This window comes from Notamacropus eugenii, chromosome 4, assembly GCF_028372415.1.
Source record: "Notamacropus eugenii isolate mMacEug1 chromosome 4, mMacEug1.pri_v2, whole genome shotgun sequence".
Taxonomy (NCBI): domain Eukaryota; kingdom Metazoa; phylum Chordata; class Mammalia; order Diprotodontia; family Macropodidae; genus Notamacropus; species Notamacropus eugenii.
The window spans coordinates 50,163,291-50,182,214 of NC_092875.1; the positions used below are offsets into that span (position 1 = coordinate 50,163,291).

General features: G+C 49.6%; 1 protein-coding gene across 7 annotated transcripts in view; it reads left to right on the forward strand.

The window, feature by feature from the left end:
• Nucleotides 1-18,924, forward strand: part of FBRSL1 (fibrosin like 1) — a 297,437-nt gene that overhangs the window by 257,081 nt on the left and 21,432 nt on the right. For 3 of the 7 annotated variants that reach the window (XM_072600790.1, XM_072600793.1, XM_072600796.1), the window contains 4 exons: nt 9,821-9,866; nt 14,564-14,909; nt 15,453-15,694; nt 17,450-17,667. In XM_072600790.1, coding sequence (XP_072456891.1) covers nt 9,821-9,866; nt 14,564-14,909; nt 15,453-15,694; nt 17,450-17,667 — 852 coding nt within the window. Of the gene's footprint in view, nt 1-9,820; nt 9,867-14,563; nt 14,910-15,452; nt 15,695-17,211; nt 17,373-17,449; nt 17,668-18,924 lie in introns of all 7 variants that reach the window. The other 4 variants (XM_072600792.1, XM_072600794.1, XM_072600791.1 and 1 more) reach the window with 3 other exon arrangements.

The following is an 18,924-nucleotide window of genomic DNA, read 5'->3' on the forward strand; positions in this document are numbered from 1 at the left end:
CAGGGAGAGATGCCTTGCTCACGCCTCACATGCTTCATGCTCTGTCAGCCACTGGGTCATGTAGAAGGAGCAGAGAATGGGCATGAAGGGCCTTTTTCGGCAACATAGTACAGGGGAGTGTTTGTTGACTTGTCACAGTACGTGGATTCAAATCCCACCCCTGAGAAATGGCTTTGAACAAGTGTTTTCTCATCTGTAAAATGAGGGGATGATTGGATTAGATGGCCCCTGAGGTCCTTTCCAGCTCTAGGATCATAGGATCCCAGCTTTTGAGCCAGAAGAGAACCTTAGAAGCTATTTTACAGATGGAGAAACTGAGACCCTGAGGGAGGAAGTGATGCACTCAACATCACCCAGCTACTGAGTGTCAAGATTTGAACCATTGAGTTCTTTCTGAGTCCAAAGTCCCATTCTCCATCCACTGTGCTGGGCCCTGAAAATCAAATTCCTCTCAGAAAGCTTCCATTGCTCTGGGAAGGCAGCATTAAGAGCAGCCCCTGAATGGATCGTGACTGTAGAGCCATAAGGGGCCTATCTTAAGAGAGGCTATTTCATCTAGCTGTCATTTTACACATTAAGGGAGGTTAAGGGACTTTCCCAGGGTCTCTGAGGTAACAGATAGCAAGGTTGAAATTTGAACCCCAGGTTCTTTGCCTCCAAATCCAGAACTTTCCATGGCCCTTTGGGCTCCACTCAAGGAGCTCTTCTCTTCATCTTCTAGTCAGCAAGGAAGATATTACTGATAGTGAGCCAACATTTGTGTAGCTCAATAGTTTACAGGCACAGTATGTGTAATGTCGCAGACTGTGGTGTAGGTGCTTCTGATGTTTGTTGGGCCTTACCTGTTAACTGAAGCCCAGGAAAACTAACTTGCAACTAGTGTGGGTGGCAGACTTGAACCTAGAGTTCTGCTGACTCCATTACAAAAACCCAGTGGTCTGTTGACTGTGGCCAGATGACCTCCCATGTGAAGCACCTGACCCCACGTTGGGCCCACAACACACCTCCATCCATCCCATAACCTGCCCCATCCCTCCCCCTCAATCACATTGGGCCCTCGGGGCCTCGACAGTGGCCTGCTGGGAGACACTAGACTGTGACAGAGAAGCTGTCTCCTTCCTTAGCCAGCTCTGCTTCTCTCCAAGTAATTAAGGCTTCACAGATGTGAGAACATCTGCTCATTGGAGCTCCAGTCCTTACCAGGAGTCGAGTTAGCATTTCTGGCCCCAGCAGCAAGTGCTGTTTCATTGGTGGGTGGGAGCAGAAGGGATGGGGTCTTGGACCAAATCTTCTATGGGACTTAGGGAGAGAAAGGGGCCCAGGGGTTCCAGAGCACGCTCATGGAACAGATGAGAAGGCATTGGTGCTTAGCTAGCCACTCTCCAAAAAGTTCCCTTGTCTCATAACCTGGGTCTCCCTCCTTTTTAGCTTGCATATTCAGTCCTTGCAGAAGGCAAGGAAAGTTTCAGATTTTTAGAGTTGGCAAACACCTTATAGATCAGCTAGTCCAATTTCATCATACAGCTTAGGAAACTGAGGCTCAGGAGTGAGGAATAACTGCCAGAAGTAACTGAAAGCATCCAGTGCTGGGCCAAGAGTCAGGAAGGCCTGAATTCAAATCCAACCTCAATACTAGCAGTGTGACCCTAGGCAAGTCACTTAACCTTTGGATCAGTTTCTCCAGCTGTAAAATGAAGATAATAACAGCACCCCACTGAGCTTGATGGATGGTTATGAGGATCAAATAAGATGATATTTCCGAAGCACTGAGTATAGTGCCTTGCACATTGTAAGCTCGTCCTATTCCTCACAGCAATCAATGCCTCATTCTGAGCGCCAGTACATCTTTCAGACATGGTGACAGGGAGGATGGTAGGGTCAAAGTGCTGTGTCCAGTACCGACTATATGGAGTTGGAAGGGTCGTTAGAGATTGTCAGTCAGAGGATCACAGATTAAATCAACCTGTCATTCAGTCAGCATGCATTTATTAAGTACTGCTTTGTTAAATGCTGGGGATATAAAAAGCAGCAAGCCTTGGGAATCTGCTGTGGGTGTGTAGATAAGGAAGTCAGTGTTTGCAGGATATTCACAAAATAGTTAGAATTGAGGGGGTAGGGTCACTGACAACTGGGGGGATCAGGAAAGTCCTGGAAGGGAAGTGGGAAGCCAGCTGGTCCAGATGAGGAATCAGAGAAAGCAGGTAACTGACTCAAACTCACAGCAGGTAGGGGCAGAGCTGGGCTCTGTTTCCACTGCGTGTCCACTTGACACCTCCACCCTATTGTGGACAAGTCAGTAACAAAGAGCTTCACTTAGTACATCCGTAGGGTGAGGATCATAATCATTGCCCTCTTTCCTCCATGAGGTTGTTTGAAAGTGCAGTGCTTTATAAACCAGACAGTTACTGGCTCTCACCCCTTCCCCTCAGAGGTTAATCTTCCTTCCATCCCTGTGTCTTATGTTTATGTAGATGCTGTCTCCCACAGTAGAATGGGAGCTCCTTGAAGGTAGGGACTGTTTTTCTTTATCTCCTCGGTGTCCAGCACAGCCAGGACACTCCAGAAATGCTTGTTAATTAATAGATGGATTGAAGTTTCTGAGCCCTGGCCGTTCATGCTCTAGAGTTGGGGCATCTTTGAGCTGTTTCCATGGACATGGGTCAGTGTCTGCACCTCTCTGAGGATGTAGGACAGAAACTAGGCCTGATGTGCCCAGGGATTGCTTGGCAGAGAGATGGGAATCAGGGATGACCAAGGCTGTCCTCAGGACTTAACCAGAAAAAAGACCCAGGCCAGAGGCATCAGCCAACTTCTTAGCACCTACATCCCTTGGGAGGACCGTCTAGCCAAGAGTGTCCCCTTCCCCCTCTGCCACTCAGCTGCTTCAGGGCAGGGGGAAGTAGCTCTCATCCAAGAGCCCACAGCCTCATTAATTAATACAAACTTCCGGGAGCTTTTCATTCCAGACCTTGGTGAAGTCCAGTGGTCGAGCCAGGGCTGTTAGTAAAAGGAAAATGAAGTAAATGAGCTGTTCTCAAGCTGGTGGGGGAGGAGTGGCCACGAGTCAGGAAGGAGAGAGAACAGGACACCCCAAACCTTTGGGGACCCTCTGGCTCCAGCTTGGCTGGAACCTTTCAGAAAAAGTTCCTGCAGTGGTTTTAATTTGGCGATTTCCTTTGTAAACAAATAAATGAGGCCTTGGTGGCTGGAGAGTGGGATAATAGGAACCTGATTGGGAAAAGAATTGAAGTGGGGGAAATGTGTCCCCAGAGCCTAGTAATTGGGAAAATGCAAACACCCGGCCTGGTGTGCCTTGTGGGGGCCCCACTCGAGGCTAAGCCACACCTGAGTTAGCTAGCTGTACACTGGGGGTGGGGTGGGGCGCTGCATGCATAGATGGTGTCTCTGTGAACACAATTATGGTAACTCTTAACACAGATGCCCCACTGGGCACCTGGTGACCTGCACTGTTGAAGGAGGGAGATTCATGCAGGTCTCTCTCTATGTGTCTCAGCGTGTGATTGTATGTCTGCCTGTCGATAGCTTTACTCGGAGCCTTCCCAGAGTCCACACCATGAGTACATACGTGTCTGTATGGGACAGCTATTTGGCTGTCAGAGCAATGAACTTGGAAGCCGAAGGACCTGAGTTCAAACCCATCCTCAGACACTAGTTGTGTGACCCTGGGCAAGTCACTTAACCTCTATTTGCTTCTGTTTCCTCCTCTATAAAATGGGGATCATCATAGGGTTGTAGTGAGGATCAAATGAGAAAATCTTTGTAATGTATCTATAAAAGAGCTGGCACGTAGTAAACTCTGTATACATGTTGGCAATGACATACCTAGTATCCCTGCCTGTATATTACTGAGTACTGTATATTACCTTCTGCTTCTCTGGGATGTCATCCTAGGTAACTGCATCTACATTCCTAAGATGGTGGTACGCTGGAAACCTTCCAGGCTTAGTGATTTTGCTTCTGCTGGAAGGAGTAGCTTTTTGAGGGGAAACTGGGGGACAGGTCCAAAAGAGAAATGTGAGCAAGGCCTGTGCAGCCTCCAGCCCTAGCGCCATGTGCTGGCATGCATTCTTACCTAGTCTAGCCTAACTGTGTGAATTCCCTCTCACTCTTGCCTCTACTTGGGCATAGGGGCATAGCCACTTCCCTCCAGGGAGCCCAGGGTCTCAGGTTTCATAGAGTCACAGTCTTACAGCTGGAAGGCACCTCAGGCTCAGCTACCTCATCTTACAGTTGAGGAAATCAGGAAAGTAGGATGGCTTGCCCAAGGTCACATAATGACCCCTAGAGTGGAATTTGTACCCAGGCATCCTGGCTCTTCCCAGCGTGCCATGCTGTTTTCCCTAAATCAGTGACCTCTTTCCTCCCTTCTCAACTACAGTGTTGCTGAGGGCCAGAGAGCAAAATGGGGAGGCCCTGCTATTGGTTGTGTGCAGGGGGGACACACACCCCGCCTTAGCTTCCTCTGCAAAAGGTTCAACCTGGAAGCCCAGCCTGATGGTCCCAGAGAGTGACTGTCATTGTTCCTGGCTGGGCATTAAGAAGTGGGGCATGATGGGAGAGGAGTGGGTCCTGGTCCTTTATGGGTCACTCTGAACCTATGCACATGTACACACACACACACGCGCACACACACAACGCACACGCACATGCAGACACACCCTTCTGTGCTATCAAAGGCAACTAATTCTCATGGCCCCCTCTTCCATGACCCAGGGAGTCCTTCTGGCTCTCAAAACATGATCTTCCAAAAAGCAATCAAGAAGCATTTGTTAAAAACCTTCTGTGTACCCGACAGTGTATTAGGATCCGGACTGAGCATGGACCACTCTGGGTCTGCACCATTCCGCTTCTTGACCTTCATTTTCCCCTAATTTCCTAAACCCTCCCATCCCTGGCCCTGGTCGCTGTCTCCCTCTGCCTTCCCTGCTCCCCCATCTCTGCCCCAACCTCCATCTTCCATGTGCCTCATGACCTCAGAGGCCCCAAAAGCTCAGCCACTTCTCTCTACCTCCATCCTGGGAGACCTGGATTCAGTGCAAAGAAACACACACCCCTCCCCAACAGTTACTCGAGTTGAAGGATCTGGATTCATCTCCTCGGCCTCAGTTTCCTCATCTGTAAAAAAGGAGGGGTGGTTTTCTCTAGCCCCCAAGGTCCGTTCCAACCCTAGATCTGTGAGCTCCTCACCTCCCCACCTTCCTCTAGTAAACTTTATCAGAAGTTGGTACAGTACCAGGTTCTCTGGATTTACTGTGGTTTTTATGAGCTATAACCTGAGGTTCCTTATCACAGCTCCCAGGCCCTGTACACGGCCCAGGTCATGTTTCTCCCATCCTGGCTCCCCAGAGCCCTTGGAGCTCTCATTAGATGGGGTAGTGGCTCAGTGGAAGAAGGTAGTGAGATGTGCCTGGCATAGAGGCAGGGCCCCCACCCTCAAGTTCCAAACCCAGGTCTCTATCTGCCTCTAGGATGCTGTCCCTGGATGTCCCCCTGGCAGGCTAACAACACAGGCTGGGACAGGACCACACCAGGGGTATCTCAGCCACAGAGTGACTGTGTCAGTGATTTACTCAAGAAACTACAGAGGATCCCTGGATAAAATCCCAACTCCTGTTTGTCATTGAAAGCCCTTTATTAATCTTACTTCAACTGACCTTTCAAGGCTTATTAAGATAATAATGATAATCAGTGGGCTTTCACTTATATGGCAGTGTTAGGTTTGCAGAGTGCTTTACAAATATCACATTGATCTTCACAGTCACAAACAAAGTAACCCTGGGAGAGGGTCACTGTTATTCTGCCCATTTTACAGATGACAAACTGAGGTGGGGTGACTTGCCCAGAGTCCCACCGTTGGTAGGGTTCTGAAGCCTGGTGTCTCTTCACCGCATCCCTAAGCAGCCCTCTCACCTCCAGCCAAACTGGCCCATGGTCATTTTCTCATACAAATCATTCCTATTTCCATGCCTTTGTATATCTAGGCTGTTCCCCCTGCTTCAAATAAAGAAGCATTTACTTTAAGCACTCAGGATCAGGCCCAGGCCTTAGAGCTAAGAATACCCTCTTCCCCCCACCTCCCCCAAAAAGTGATAAAACCAGCCTTTGCCTTCAAGATCCTTATGTTATCTTCCTGGAAGTGACAAAACAAGTCTACAGATAAATTAATAAAGTTGATTTGTAGAGGGAGAAAGCATTGACAATGGTGAGGGGTGGGGGAAAGGGGACACCAAAAGGCTTCTGTAGGAAGTGGCCTGCTGGTCTACTCTGTTTCACTGACTCAGTGAAGCAAAAAGTATTTATTAAGCATTGAGCACCATGTTAAACCTTAGAGATCAGAATAGGAAAGTCAGTCCCTGCTCAAGGTGCTCATATTCTAATGGAAGAGACAACACACAGAAGGGCCCAGTGATCCCCAGGGTGCAGCAGCCAAACTGATCTTCTGGAACTGTCTTCATGCCAGGGCTGTGCTTTTACCACCTCACCCCACCCCCACTCCACAGCAACTACCACCACCTGGTTCTTCTTGTCCAACACCTTCCTTTCCTTACCCGCCCCCTTTCTACATTCACTGAAAGGTAAATGAACTTTGAAGAATTTATTCCTAAAGGGTCAAGGTACCATGGACAGCAGTATGGCACAACAGGTTAAATCCTGCCCTTGGAATCTGCAGGATTTATATTTGAATTCTCCCTCAGATTTTTAACAGCTGCATGGCCTTGACCAAGTCCTTTTACCTCTATTTTGTTTCCTGTAAAATAGGGATAATAATCACATAAGACTGATGTGGGGAAAACTCATTAGGTTTATAGCCTAAGAAGCAGGAATCTGTTACTCTCTGTGTGACCTTGGGCAAATCACTTAACCTTTGGACCTCAGTCTCCTCTGTAAAATGGGAGGAGGGATTGGACTGAATGTGTCCAGTCCATCTCCAAATCTAGGATCTTGTGATAATATAAACTACTTTACCAACCTTAAAGACCATAGAAATGTTATCCTTGTTATTGTCATCGTTATGTGTGTTTTGCCAAACAAAATCACAGCCCAATGTTGTAAACTGGTAAGTTCCTAAGTGAGTCTGGCTGATTAGCCAGTGTCTAGGCCCCTTCATCATGTCTGGGTACAAGATGTTGGCTGTCCCAACAAAACCAGGCCACAGTTGGGCCCCATCCCCATCCCCATTTCTCCCTGCTTGGAAGCTGGGGCTCTCTCAATACCTAGTATTAGCTTATATCTAGCTTTGGCCTCCATTTTAAAGCCCAGAGCACACCTGCTGCTAATGCAGAATGGCTATCATCACCTGGTTAGGCTCTCATTTAGAGAACTTAGGCTTGGAAGGAACCTCAGCAACCAGCTCCTTCAACCTGTATAGAAAAGAAATCCCAAGTATAACATACCTGCCCAGGCACCATCCATCCTCTGCTCAAAGACCTTGAGGAAGGGGAAGCCTGCTCCTCTTCCGGGGAGCCAGAATCAGTGTCTGTAACTTCCCTCTGCACCCAAGCTGAACAAGTCACATCCTTTTTATGCCTGAAGGCCCTTTAAGTATGGAGGACACCCATCATCCTTTTCAGACTGACCTCTGGTTCTTTCAGCTCCTCATCTAACATGTCCTGCAGCAGTTAATTTATTTGTTAGATGTTCTTCTTTATTGGAAGGCCTGGAGGTGACTCTGGTGGCTTATCTTTAGCTCTGAGCTCTGGTATGTCCTGAGGGATGGTAACCAGATTTTCCTGCAAGATCTGGAGCCTCTCCCCTATGTAGGGTCTATAGGCCAAAGGGCAAGTCTTCCTGACTTGTCTCTGACCTGTCCCAAATAATGCCTGGGCTGGTCTTGGACCTCCGCAGCCCAGAGGACTGATGCCATAGAGATTCCTAGGTAGCTTTCTGTGTTTGGCAGAAAGTATCCTTCAGTTGTCTTGTTCCTGGAGGGGACCATGGAAGGATTCTCTAAAAGGGAAGGGAGGCAGCGTGGTATAGAAGGGAAAGCCTGGCTTTGGGCTCAGAGCCTCGCTCTGCTGATTGGGTAAAACCTGTGCTGGGGTGCTTCCTTCTCTCCGCTCTAGTTTTTCCCTCTGTAAAATAGAGGGCTGGACAAAATTATCTTTCTATCCAAACTAATGATTCAATTTTAAAAAGGCAAAAAGTTGGTTTCTTTTCATGCTTACGGATGAGTTATGGGCATGTCTGACGGTTGGGCCTAATCTTTCTGAGACATGCTTATTCAGAAGAAAACATGCAGAGAGGGTGGACTGTGTCCTTTCCATGTCTTGTGTTCTACTTCAGGCAGGCCATTGAAAATATGACCTTACACATACATGCGCATGTGTGTATAAGAGCTGAGCTTCCTTCTCTCCCAGAGTTTGCTAGTGGTCTCAGAGCTTTCCACCTTTGACCCTTTCAGCACTTCTTACACTGTGGGTTGAAATGGGTCTCAACCCACAGTGTAAGAAGTGCTGAAAGAGATATATTGTAGTCTAAGATAAAGAGACCCTTCTTATTCCTCTTATTTTTCCAGTTGCAATAAACATTAGGGACAGTGATAACATCAGCCAGGGAATTTGATTTTAGGAAAGCTGTGGACAAGCTGGAGCAGGTGGAGGAATGCAGCCAAGATGGTGAAAGTGCCCATGTGAAGAGTGGGCTGAAGGCTGAGCAGAGAGCAGAAGATTCAAACTGTCTTCATTTTGTCTGAAGGACCATCAAGAACAAGAGATGATATATTAGTTCCATGTGGCTCCATTGCACAAAACTAGGAACCCTCCGGGAATTACGAGAAGGCAGATTTCAGCTTGATAGAAGGAAGACTTTTCTAACGGACAGAGCTGTGGAATAGACTGGTCCAAATGTAGTGAGCTCCCCATCCATCACTGGAGATATCTCAGCAGAGTCTGGTGATACAAGAGCTTCTAGGTTCTAGGTGGCAGAGTGTCCAGTTTAAATGCTGAGGGCCTATCCTGTTCTGAGGTTTTATGATCATTAAACAAGGGAGGTTTCTATCAAAACAGTTAAAATGAGTCCCCAGTGGTGTCGATGACACCAAAGGAAGGGAAGGGGGGAGAAATTCACAAGCTTTTGGTTAGAAACTGGGCCACCATCTTGGTGGTGACTGGGGGTGAAGAGGAGGACTTCTCCCACTCTGCATGTGTGATGTTGCAGGTAGGGGAAGCATTGATACCCAAGACTCCCATCCATAGATAGAAGACGCCTCTGTGCCACCAAGTTCATTCTCTTGCCCAAGGGCAGCATGGCTCTTCCACATTGTTTCCTCTGGTGGACTGTAAATTCTTGAAGTCAAGGAGCTTGAAATTGTCTTTTGTGTTTTTAGTCTTTGCTTCCCCATAAGGGCATTTAATAAATGCTTATTAATTGACTCAGGAACTAAGCAGCTATGCTATTTATGATGAGTTTTGGAAGAGTCCCCGGAAGAAGGCAAATACTTTATGGATGGGAAGAGACATAGTTGACAGCTTACTCACTGTGTGTGTAGGGTGTGGAGGGGGGCATTGGTGTGTTCCCACTTGTGTGGCCCATTCCATAGGGTCTCATCCAGACCTGAAAGTGTCTACATGAAAAAACTGAGGCCCAGGGAGATTAGGGGACTTTTCCTTAGGCCACACATGGTATTTTCTTCACCAAAGAATGCAGAGGCTCAGACTGATGGGCCTTACAGAGCCTGTGCCTTCTTCTACCACACCCCAGGAAGTTATGGAGAAAACCTGGTATCTGAGAGGAGAAAATGGGAAGATAGATTCAAACACCCATCAGAGTGCTCTAATGTTTCCTCCTTCCTGTGTTTCAGGCCTCCGTGGGCTCTGAGAAACTCTTTGCTCCAGCAGCTAGTAAAGGTAAGAGATTTCATATATTCCACTCCCACCCCTGCCCCACTCCACGCTGGGACCTACATGGGCAGCCATTCCCATTTGCCCCACTGGATCTCAGTCTCCCCATTTGTGAAATGAGGAGTCAGTTTTTGTCTTTGCCTAGAGAGGGTTGGTGCCTCCATCCAGTAGGACTTTGAGTCCCAGGACAGAGAAGGGTATAAAAGCAAACAACCCTGTCAGTGCCTCTGGAATGCATTGGAGCAATACCACCAGAGATCCAGCCTGTTTAATTATTCATCAGGAGCTCGCCAGCCAAAATTGGTTTTTGATTTAAAGCATCCAGGCATCAGTGTGTTGGGGGAGGACAGTACCAGATGGGAAGCAGTGACGGGACATCCAGAGGAAAGATGTGCATGCGTGTGTGTGTGTGTATACGCACACAGAGGTTCATTCATCTTACCTGTGCTGAGGGTAGCCACGAGCCCAGTGCCTGCGTTACCCCCAACAATGCCAACCCAGTTTCATTGCATTTCCAATGACTAAAGAGCATGAGATCTCTTCATGTCCCATCTCTCCCCCGTCCCTCTCCCCCACTTTTTATTTACAACCATGAATTTTACAGAGCTGGCTATGGATAGGGGAGAGATGAGGCAGGAATTGCCCTCTCAGGGTATGTCTGGCCTTCTTGTTATATGCTATCCTACCACAGTGACCTAAAGAGTCTGAGATACCCTTCTACATTAATTGTTACAGGAGAAGGGTCAAAGGGGACATGGCCCTGTCTTCCCAGATGGCGTCAGACCCTGCCCCCACCAGGGCCTCCTTGGTGACCTTTGCTGTAGCTAATTAAAAACCTAAATTAGAATAAGCATTTCAGTTTTTTAAAGAGAAGGCAGAGCTACTGGACTCTTTTTTTTTTTTTTAATCTGTGTCAGGAATCCTCATCTTACTAGAAAGGCCAGAACATGGCTCATAGGGAGTGAATAGGCCAAAGATAAGTAGGGAGGTGGTAGGAGTGCTCCCTTGGATCTCTTCCCATCCCTAGGTCTAGAGGAATTGCATAGATAGGAAAGGTCATGGCAGAAGACAGAACTACCTCAGGCCTAGGGGAGGGCAGGTGTGCCCTTGATTTAAAAAGAGAGAGAACAGAGTCTGCACACTCTAGGCCAGTGAGGTTGACTTCAGTTACTTGAAAAATTCTAGAACACACTGTTGAAGTGATGGTCAGTGAACATCAAGAAACGAAAATGGAGGTCACAAAGAACCAGCTTCATCCAAGACAGGTCATGCCAGAATAACCGTAATAGGCTGGCGAGTCATGGGGAAGCTGTAGGTACCATCCTCAGAGATAGCGGCAAAGCATTTGAGCCAAGTTTTTATACTGTTTGAATAGATGAGATAGAGGGATGGTTGGCTTAATGGCAGTCTGTTTTAATGGGTTCAGATTGGGTTGAATGGCTGGCTGCCATTCTGGCATGCCAGAGTGATTGTCTCTGTAAAAGAAGGTCTACGGTGAAATGTCCTTGGGCTCTGCTTTTGGGATGGTGCTAGTCACCTTTTTTTTTTTTTTTTTTGACTTGAATAAAGGCATAGCTGGCTTCCTTATCAGTTTAGGAGATGACATGAAACTGGGAAGGAAAATCTACCACATTGAATGGCAGATTAAGGATAAAAAAAAAAGATCTCAACAGATCAAAATGTTGGGCTGTATTTAATCATCAGTTAAAGTCTTACCTTTGGGTTCAGAAAATCAATTTCCCAAAGTACAAGATGGGGGAAAGGATGACAGATGGCACTTTGTCAGAACACAATCCAAAGGGTTTAGTGGCCAATGATCACCCCAAAAAAAAGCTAATACAACCTAAAGCTGTTGTAAGAGAGGGGAATGGTGGGTAGGGGCAGGGAGCCACTTTCCACATGAGTAAGTATTGTGTTTTTAGGATGCCACATTTTAGGAAGCACATTAACAAACTGGAGAGGATGCAGAGCAATACCACCAGGATGGGGAAGGGTCTCATAATCATGTCACTTGAGGATCACCTGAAGCAACATTGGTTGTTTAGTCTAGAGAAGTTGTTGATAAGGAAGGAGGAAGGAACGTGAGAGCTGTATTCAAGTATTCACAAGCTCATCTTGGGGAAGAGAGATTATCCTTCTTCTTTAGTCCCAGAGGCTAAAGCTAAGAGCAGTGGGTAAAAGGTGTCAAGGCACAGATCTTGGCTCACTGTAAGAAGGGAAGAAAATACTTTGAATTAGAGCCATCTCAGAGGCTGATGTACTGCCCGAGAGGCATTGGCTTCTCCTAGCTAGAGGTCTTAGCCATAGCCACTTGTCTAGGGGTGTTGTAGTAAGGATTCTTGTTCAGGCATAGGATTGCACTCGATGGCATCTCAAATCCCTAACAACTGCAAGACTCTCATGGGCATATTCAGGCAGCTAGATGGCACTGAGTCAGGAAGACCTATGTTCCAATTCTGCCTGTATACCAGCTATAGGACTCTGGGCAAGTTACTTAATCTCTGCCTCAGTTTCCTCATCTATAAAATGAAATCATTTTATAGATACTGTGTGTTATGTAATAAAGCATACATAATGTAGGCATTAGAGATAACAGACTACTTTGGAGTTATTGTGAGGTCCAGATGAGATGATATTTATAAAGTGCTTTGTAAGCCGTAAAAGCACTAAATAAATGTTAGCTTTGAGGTTGTCAAGGCCCCGCGCTCAGCAGAGAAGCTGTGGCACAGACTGCGTCAGGAGCAAGAGACTTGGCCTGCTCCCCTGAGGCAGTTGGTAGGTGGGAGAAGTTTCTTTAAAATATTTCAGAAGCGTCTTAGGAATATCGAATTTTGCCTAGTTTATGTTGGGCTCAATTTTGGACGGTCTTGAATCTCAACTGAGGAATAGGGAATTGTCCTAGGCAGAAGGGAGCGTGGGAGCTTCTTGAGCAAGGAGGTGACATAGACACCATTTGAGCGAGCTGGGTCTGGCTGCCATGTGCGAGTTGGGGGCTTCTTCCTCTTTTCCCTTTTTCTGCTCACCAATCCCATATCCAAAAACAACTGAAATTTAGTTGGAGACAGTGGTAATCAGATCAGCAGAAAGCACAATATTTTAAGGAGAGGAACAGGTTTTGCGGGGAGGGAGGCACAGGGATGGTGGGTTCATTGGGCCAGTGAGAGACGAGATACAAATGTCCAGCAGGTTGTTGGACATCATGGACAGCAGCTTTCTGGGAGGAGGAGCCGTTGGGCAGAGAACGTCAACATAAGAGTCATTTGCTTAGAAATTAGGATTGGATCCCAAAGTCTGGGTGGTGAGAAGATGAAAGGGAGAGTCTATATGGAGAGAGAGAGAAAAAGAATCTCAAGGCAGAACCTTGGGAAGCACCAAGGGGGCAGATCTGGAAAACAGACCAAGGAAGAGCCACAGGAGAAAGCTGTGTCCTGGAAGCCAAGGGAAGAGTACCCAGAAAGAGGGAATAGTGGACAGTTATCACAAGCTACAAAACCGTCTAAGGATTGGGTCTTAGGAGGTCGTCTAGTTTAGCATAGGGGACTGGGGTTCAGAAAGACCTGAGGTCAGATCCTTCTTCAAACACTGAGAAAGTCACTTGTCTTTTCTGCATCCCCATTTCCTCATTGATCAGATGAGAGGATTGGACAAGAGCCTTGTAGCTCTCCATCTGTGTTCCTATGTTTGTACCCCTAAGGGACTCCCATTTCCCCACCCATCAAATGAGGGGGCTGGATTTTATGGCCTCTAGGGTACCTTCCAGCACTAAATCTGTAAGCCAGATTTTGTACCACCCCAAATAGTGATGGTTCAGATCTGATGAGTGGGTTCTCAAGTTGTTGAGAAAAGAAAGCAGATGGAAAGGCTTGAGGCCACTGGGTGATCCAGAAGTGTTGGATGGAGCCCCAGAGACCAGTAAAGCCGTGAGGACCAGGCTAGGGCAGCAGAAATGTGTCATGGTCACAGAGACAGGGCAAAGGGATCTGGAGATGGGTTAGCAGAGACTAAGAAGGATGACTTGGTCTACATCGCTACCCTTCATGCACCCTAGAGTGTACCCAGCCCAGCCAACCTTGGCACTGTTGCCCACACACTGCATCCCACATCCCAGACCTTTTCCTGAGAGGGTCTGGGGTCCACTCCCACCCTTCAGAATCTGTAGCATGGCTCCACTCTGGGGCCACTTCATCACCCAGGCCTCTGGCTACTAGGGACCCCCTGCCCACCTCTGAACACAAGTGGCTATTTCCTCTGAGAGAGTGTGGGATCTTTGGATGGACTTAAAAAAGATCAGTGGGTTTGTGGGTTTGGACTCAGGAGTTGAAAAGCCCATCTCTGCCAGTTACTGCTTGTATGACCTTGGGCAGGTCACTAAACCCTAATCAGTAAAACAAAGGGGTTGGACTAGCTATATTCCAAGGTCCTTCCTGGCCCTCGATCTGTGGCCCTGTATTATAGTCTATAACTGTTGTAAAAACAGCCAGTCACTATCATCCCTCTCACTGCATCCCCAGCCCCCATGTCCCTGTGGCTCCAGGTTGAAGGGCCTCCCCCTTCCTTAGGTCTTAGACCCGGTGTCTCTGGGATTTCCCAGGGGCTGGGGTTTAGGGTCCTCTTTGACCTCCTTGTGAGGCCAGGATCCGGGTCCTTGTAGACTCTACTCTCGGGCCAGGCCACAGTGGCTCACCCTCTTGTCTCCCTTCCAGGTTTCTCGCTGAGTGAGAAGCCCGAGACAAAGGCTCCTGTTGGACCTAAGGTCTCAGGATTGGAGCGGAGCCGGGAACTGAGCACCGAGACCCCGTTTCTGCCATCTGTGCCCAGTCCCCCGGCCCCCACCGTCACCACAGTTCCTATAGGCGCCCCCTCCAGCACCCGAGCCAGCCCCTTGGTGAAGAAGGAGGCCCCTCCCCCACCCCGCCTCACTCCACAGCCTCAGCAAGTGCAGCCTGCACCCCCGCAGCCCCGGGCCCCACCCCCAGCACACGTGGGGCCCCCCCTGGGCACCTACCCCGGCCATCCCCCTGCCACCCACAACGGCCTGCACAGCCTCAGGTAAGGTTGGCCCCTTCCTCTGGGGAGGGGTTTGAGGGTGGGGGGACTGGCCCACTGTGGGGAGAGCAGACCTGGGGCAGGATAGGCATGGGGGCTGGTTCAGGGCCCAAGGGATGTGGTGACAGCGCCATCTTGGGGTCCAGTTTACTAATTTGTCTTTCCTTTGTCTCTGTGGCCTCCTCCCACTTCCTCCTGTTGTTTCTTGCCTGACTGTGGCATCTCTGTCTCTCCTCCTTCATCCCTCACCCTCTTACTGTCTGTCATTTCATCTCCTTGTTCTTCTTTCTTCTCTACTTTCCCCCACCTCTCTCTGTCCCCATCTCTGCCTGTCTCTCTATTCCCTGTCTCCTGTCTGCCATCTTCCCATCCTCCTATCCTCCTTCCTCTTCTTTTGGCCCTTGACCTTTCTCCTATCTCCCTCTGTCCCTCGTCTCTCCTTCTGCCCCCCATCTCTCCCTGCCTCCATTTTTCTTCCTGTCCCACATCTCTCTGTCCCCCCTGTCTCCCTTTGCCCCATCCTCTCTCCCCCTTCCCATCCCCTAGCAGGAGCAGCAGCGCCAGCAGTGCAGCCAGCCTCGGCCTCCCCAAGCACGTTGCACTGTCCCCCCACGGGCCAGGCCCAGCCCTGCCTCTGTCCATCTCCAACCTTGCTACCTCGCACTTTGCTCTCCGTTCCCAAGCCCAGCATCAGCACCACGCGGCGGCCATGTTTGCTGCCCCCCCCACGCTGCCCCCTCCCCCATCGCTCCCTACCAACAGCCTGGTCATCCCTGGACACCCAGCCGGTACGTCCCCAGGGTGGGCAACCCCTTGCAGAGATGGTACGCAGGGAATTTAATTTTTCTGAGAATTGACAAGAGCTTGGGATAGGAGAAATAAGTGACCCCAGGGGTCGGGGGGATGGATGGCTTCACTGGCCATGGGCCTCAGTCAGCTGGACTCAGGTTGGTTCAGAGACTGGGAAGCAATTAGGAGTCTAGTTTTTAGGGCTGGAAAGTACTTTAAACATCATCTCGTCTGATCCACCTCATTTTAGAGGTAAGGAAATTGAGGTCCAGAGAAGAGGTGCACAGCTAGTGTCAGGGTCAGAACTGAAACCTATGTCCACTGATTCCAAATCCCACAGTCTTTCTGCCGCAGGACCCCCCACTTTGCCCATATAGCCCAGCTGCTTTACACGTGCACGCAGTCATGCACACATGCACACACACACATACTTCCTAGCAATCAGAGACCAGTCTAGGGCCTCTGCCTCTGACTAGCCCTCAGAAGCCCATGAAAGGCAGAGGATCTGAGAGAGACACAGTCCATCTCCCCACATGGGGGAGGCGCTATGCCTGCATTGCCTGGGAATATAGGGTGAAAGGGGAGCCCATTTCCCAGGTAAAGCTGTGAGAGGGAATTCTCTTCCCTAGTGATAATATTTCTTGGGAGGAGTCTTGGCCCTGGTTTGGGAGAATGAGCCAGTATGTATTTTATCAGGTTGGAGGTAGGGGTTGTTTTCACCCAGATGAGAATTCTTGAGAGAAGTTGTAGAGAGATGGGGGACATTTGTAGGTCACAGAAGTCCCGGGTGCCTTAGGAAAGGCTCTTCCCCAGATGGCAGCACCCGAGGCACTTGTCCCCAGAACCCTTTTCTGAAGGAAGAGCAGTCTCACAGGGGCCAGCTAATCAGGGAGAAGGCCCTATTGGGGAGACTCTTCTGGGGCAGGGGGAGTCTTGGGGACAGCCTTTGTTCCAAAGAGAAGGAGCTTTCAAAGTGAGGTCAACCTTTTCCTCAGAAGAGACAGGGGATCCCTGTGGGGTTCTGAGAGGACTTGGGTCAGAAAATATCAGGGAGAGTTGTTAACTGCCTAGGAGAGATGAGGGAGAGAAGCCCAAACCCCAGGCCCACCCAGCATAACAGCGGAAGCCCGTGGATGCCCAGTGTTGGAAGGGGCTCGTGTTCCTATGGGAAGGGGCAGGATGTCAGGGAGAACCCCTCCCCCTCAGGTGGGGCATTTCTGTGGCAGTGCACCAAAGCCATTCCTTGAGGGGAAGAGGATCTCCGAGCCTTCCCCGGGCAGGGCCTGGTGCATGGCTCAAGGCAGGATGTTGGGGGAGTGGGGTGGTCGGGCAGCCCTCTCTCTCGATGGGAGGCCCTCTTTCCTGTGCACAGGGAATAAAGGAGGAGCCCTCTCTTTGGGAGGTGGGGGGTGGGCGGTCACAGGGGGGCCTGTTCCCCAGCCAGGGAGAGGGGTGGGGGGGAGGACAGGCCTTGTTTTCTGCTGGGATGACTCATGGTGTTCTCTCTTGTCTTTAGATACCAGCCTGTTGATTTCATTCAACCAACCAATCATGTATTGCCAGCCTCATTCGGGGATTCTGATTGGTACTTTGTCACAGGCATCCCTCTTACCTCCACCCTTGAGTCCTCACGTAGAAAACACCCACAGCATTGCCTGCCGAAACAGGGAGTGCCAGGTGAATATCTGCCCCCCTCCCGCCCGCCGGGACTCACGGCCGACGCCTCTGTGTCTCTCTCTCTTTTTCTCTTGTAGATCACGAGCTGCTCAGGAAAGAGCTGAACACGCGTTTTCTGGTCCAGAGCTCGGAGCGGCCCGGGGCCTCAGGGGGCCCGGGCTCGCCACTGCGGGCGGAGTTCCATCAGCACCAACACACACACCAGCACATACACCAATACACATTCGCCCCCTTCCCTCCCGGCCCGGCCTCGACGCCGCCGCTCCTCTCGCCCTCCGCACCCGCCCCTGCCCCGGTGCGTAGCGCCAGTGCCCCCTGAGTGCCAGGGGAGAGCGAAGGAAGGGAGGGCGGGCCGGGGCCAGGAGGGAGGTGGGGGGGTAGCCGGCCGGCCAAGAGCCAGGCCCAGGCCCACAGCACACAGACGCACGCGGGACTGCCCTCCGCCCCTCCATCCTTCCTTCCATCCTCCCTGCCTGGCATGACCGTTCCTGTTTCTCCGCTCACACAACCTTTGCTTGCAGCCTGGTCCAGCGAGCGGACACACACGCACACATACACATACATACACACACACACACACACACACATGCTTCTTCTCTTTTTTTCTCTTTGGTTTTCCTTCTCAGAGGCAGCTGGTGGTGGGAGGTCCTTGGACACCACCAGACTCTTAGACTCTGAGGTCTTTCTGTATGTTAGTGGCACCAGGGAAAACTTTCTCCTGCTGACTTTGTGCCTGAGGCAGCTCGGGCCCTAGTTCCATGTGTGCTCCGTGTCCTCTGTTCCTCTGGTCTCAGACCTGGTCCTCGAGACTGTCTCTTCTTTTCTCCATCAGTGTGTCCCTAGAAAGGCTGTTGGGAAGGTGATTCTGAGGCTCACGCATTTCCTTCCTGTGCCTGTGGCCTAATTAACATGATTTTACCCTGTCTCCAGGGCCAGTGGACTTGACCCCACACCACAGCTTTCCGTCTGTGTCTTCTGAATACCATTACTATAGTTCTTTCTTTTTTCCTGTGTCTGTGACCCGAGGTTACGGTTCCCCAGCCCATTGTTCATGACCTAGTAACATTATTCTCACACACACAAACATACATGTGTCCTTGACTTGGAAATATAGTTCCTTGGGCTGTTGTCATATGTCCTTAGATTATGTGGTTCTCATGGCCCCAGGTCCTGAGGATGTGCCATCCAGCTCCTGTGTCCTCATGTGTGGTGATTCCTTAGGCATGCAGGGGATTTGGGATCAGGGCCAGGGTTCAAATTCTGGTCCTGCTACTTCTCTCACATAGGACCATAAAGCAAGTCACTTCACCTTGAGCCTTGGTTTCTTCCTCTGTAAAATGGAGGGCATTGAAATGGTCAACCTTGAAGGTCCTTTCCGGCTTTAAATGTATGATCTTGGCTCTGCTGGCAGCTAATAAATGGGGGCCAACTCTCCCTACCCTCATTTCACTATCTTTCCCCACATACACGCACACACACACGTGCACACACACACACACGCACATACACATATGCATACACACATAAAACGTTCTGGTAGCCCAGATGTTTT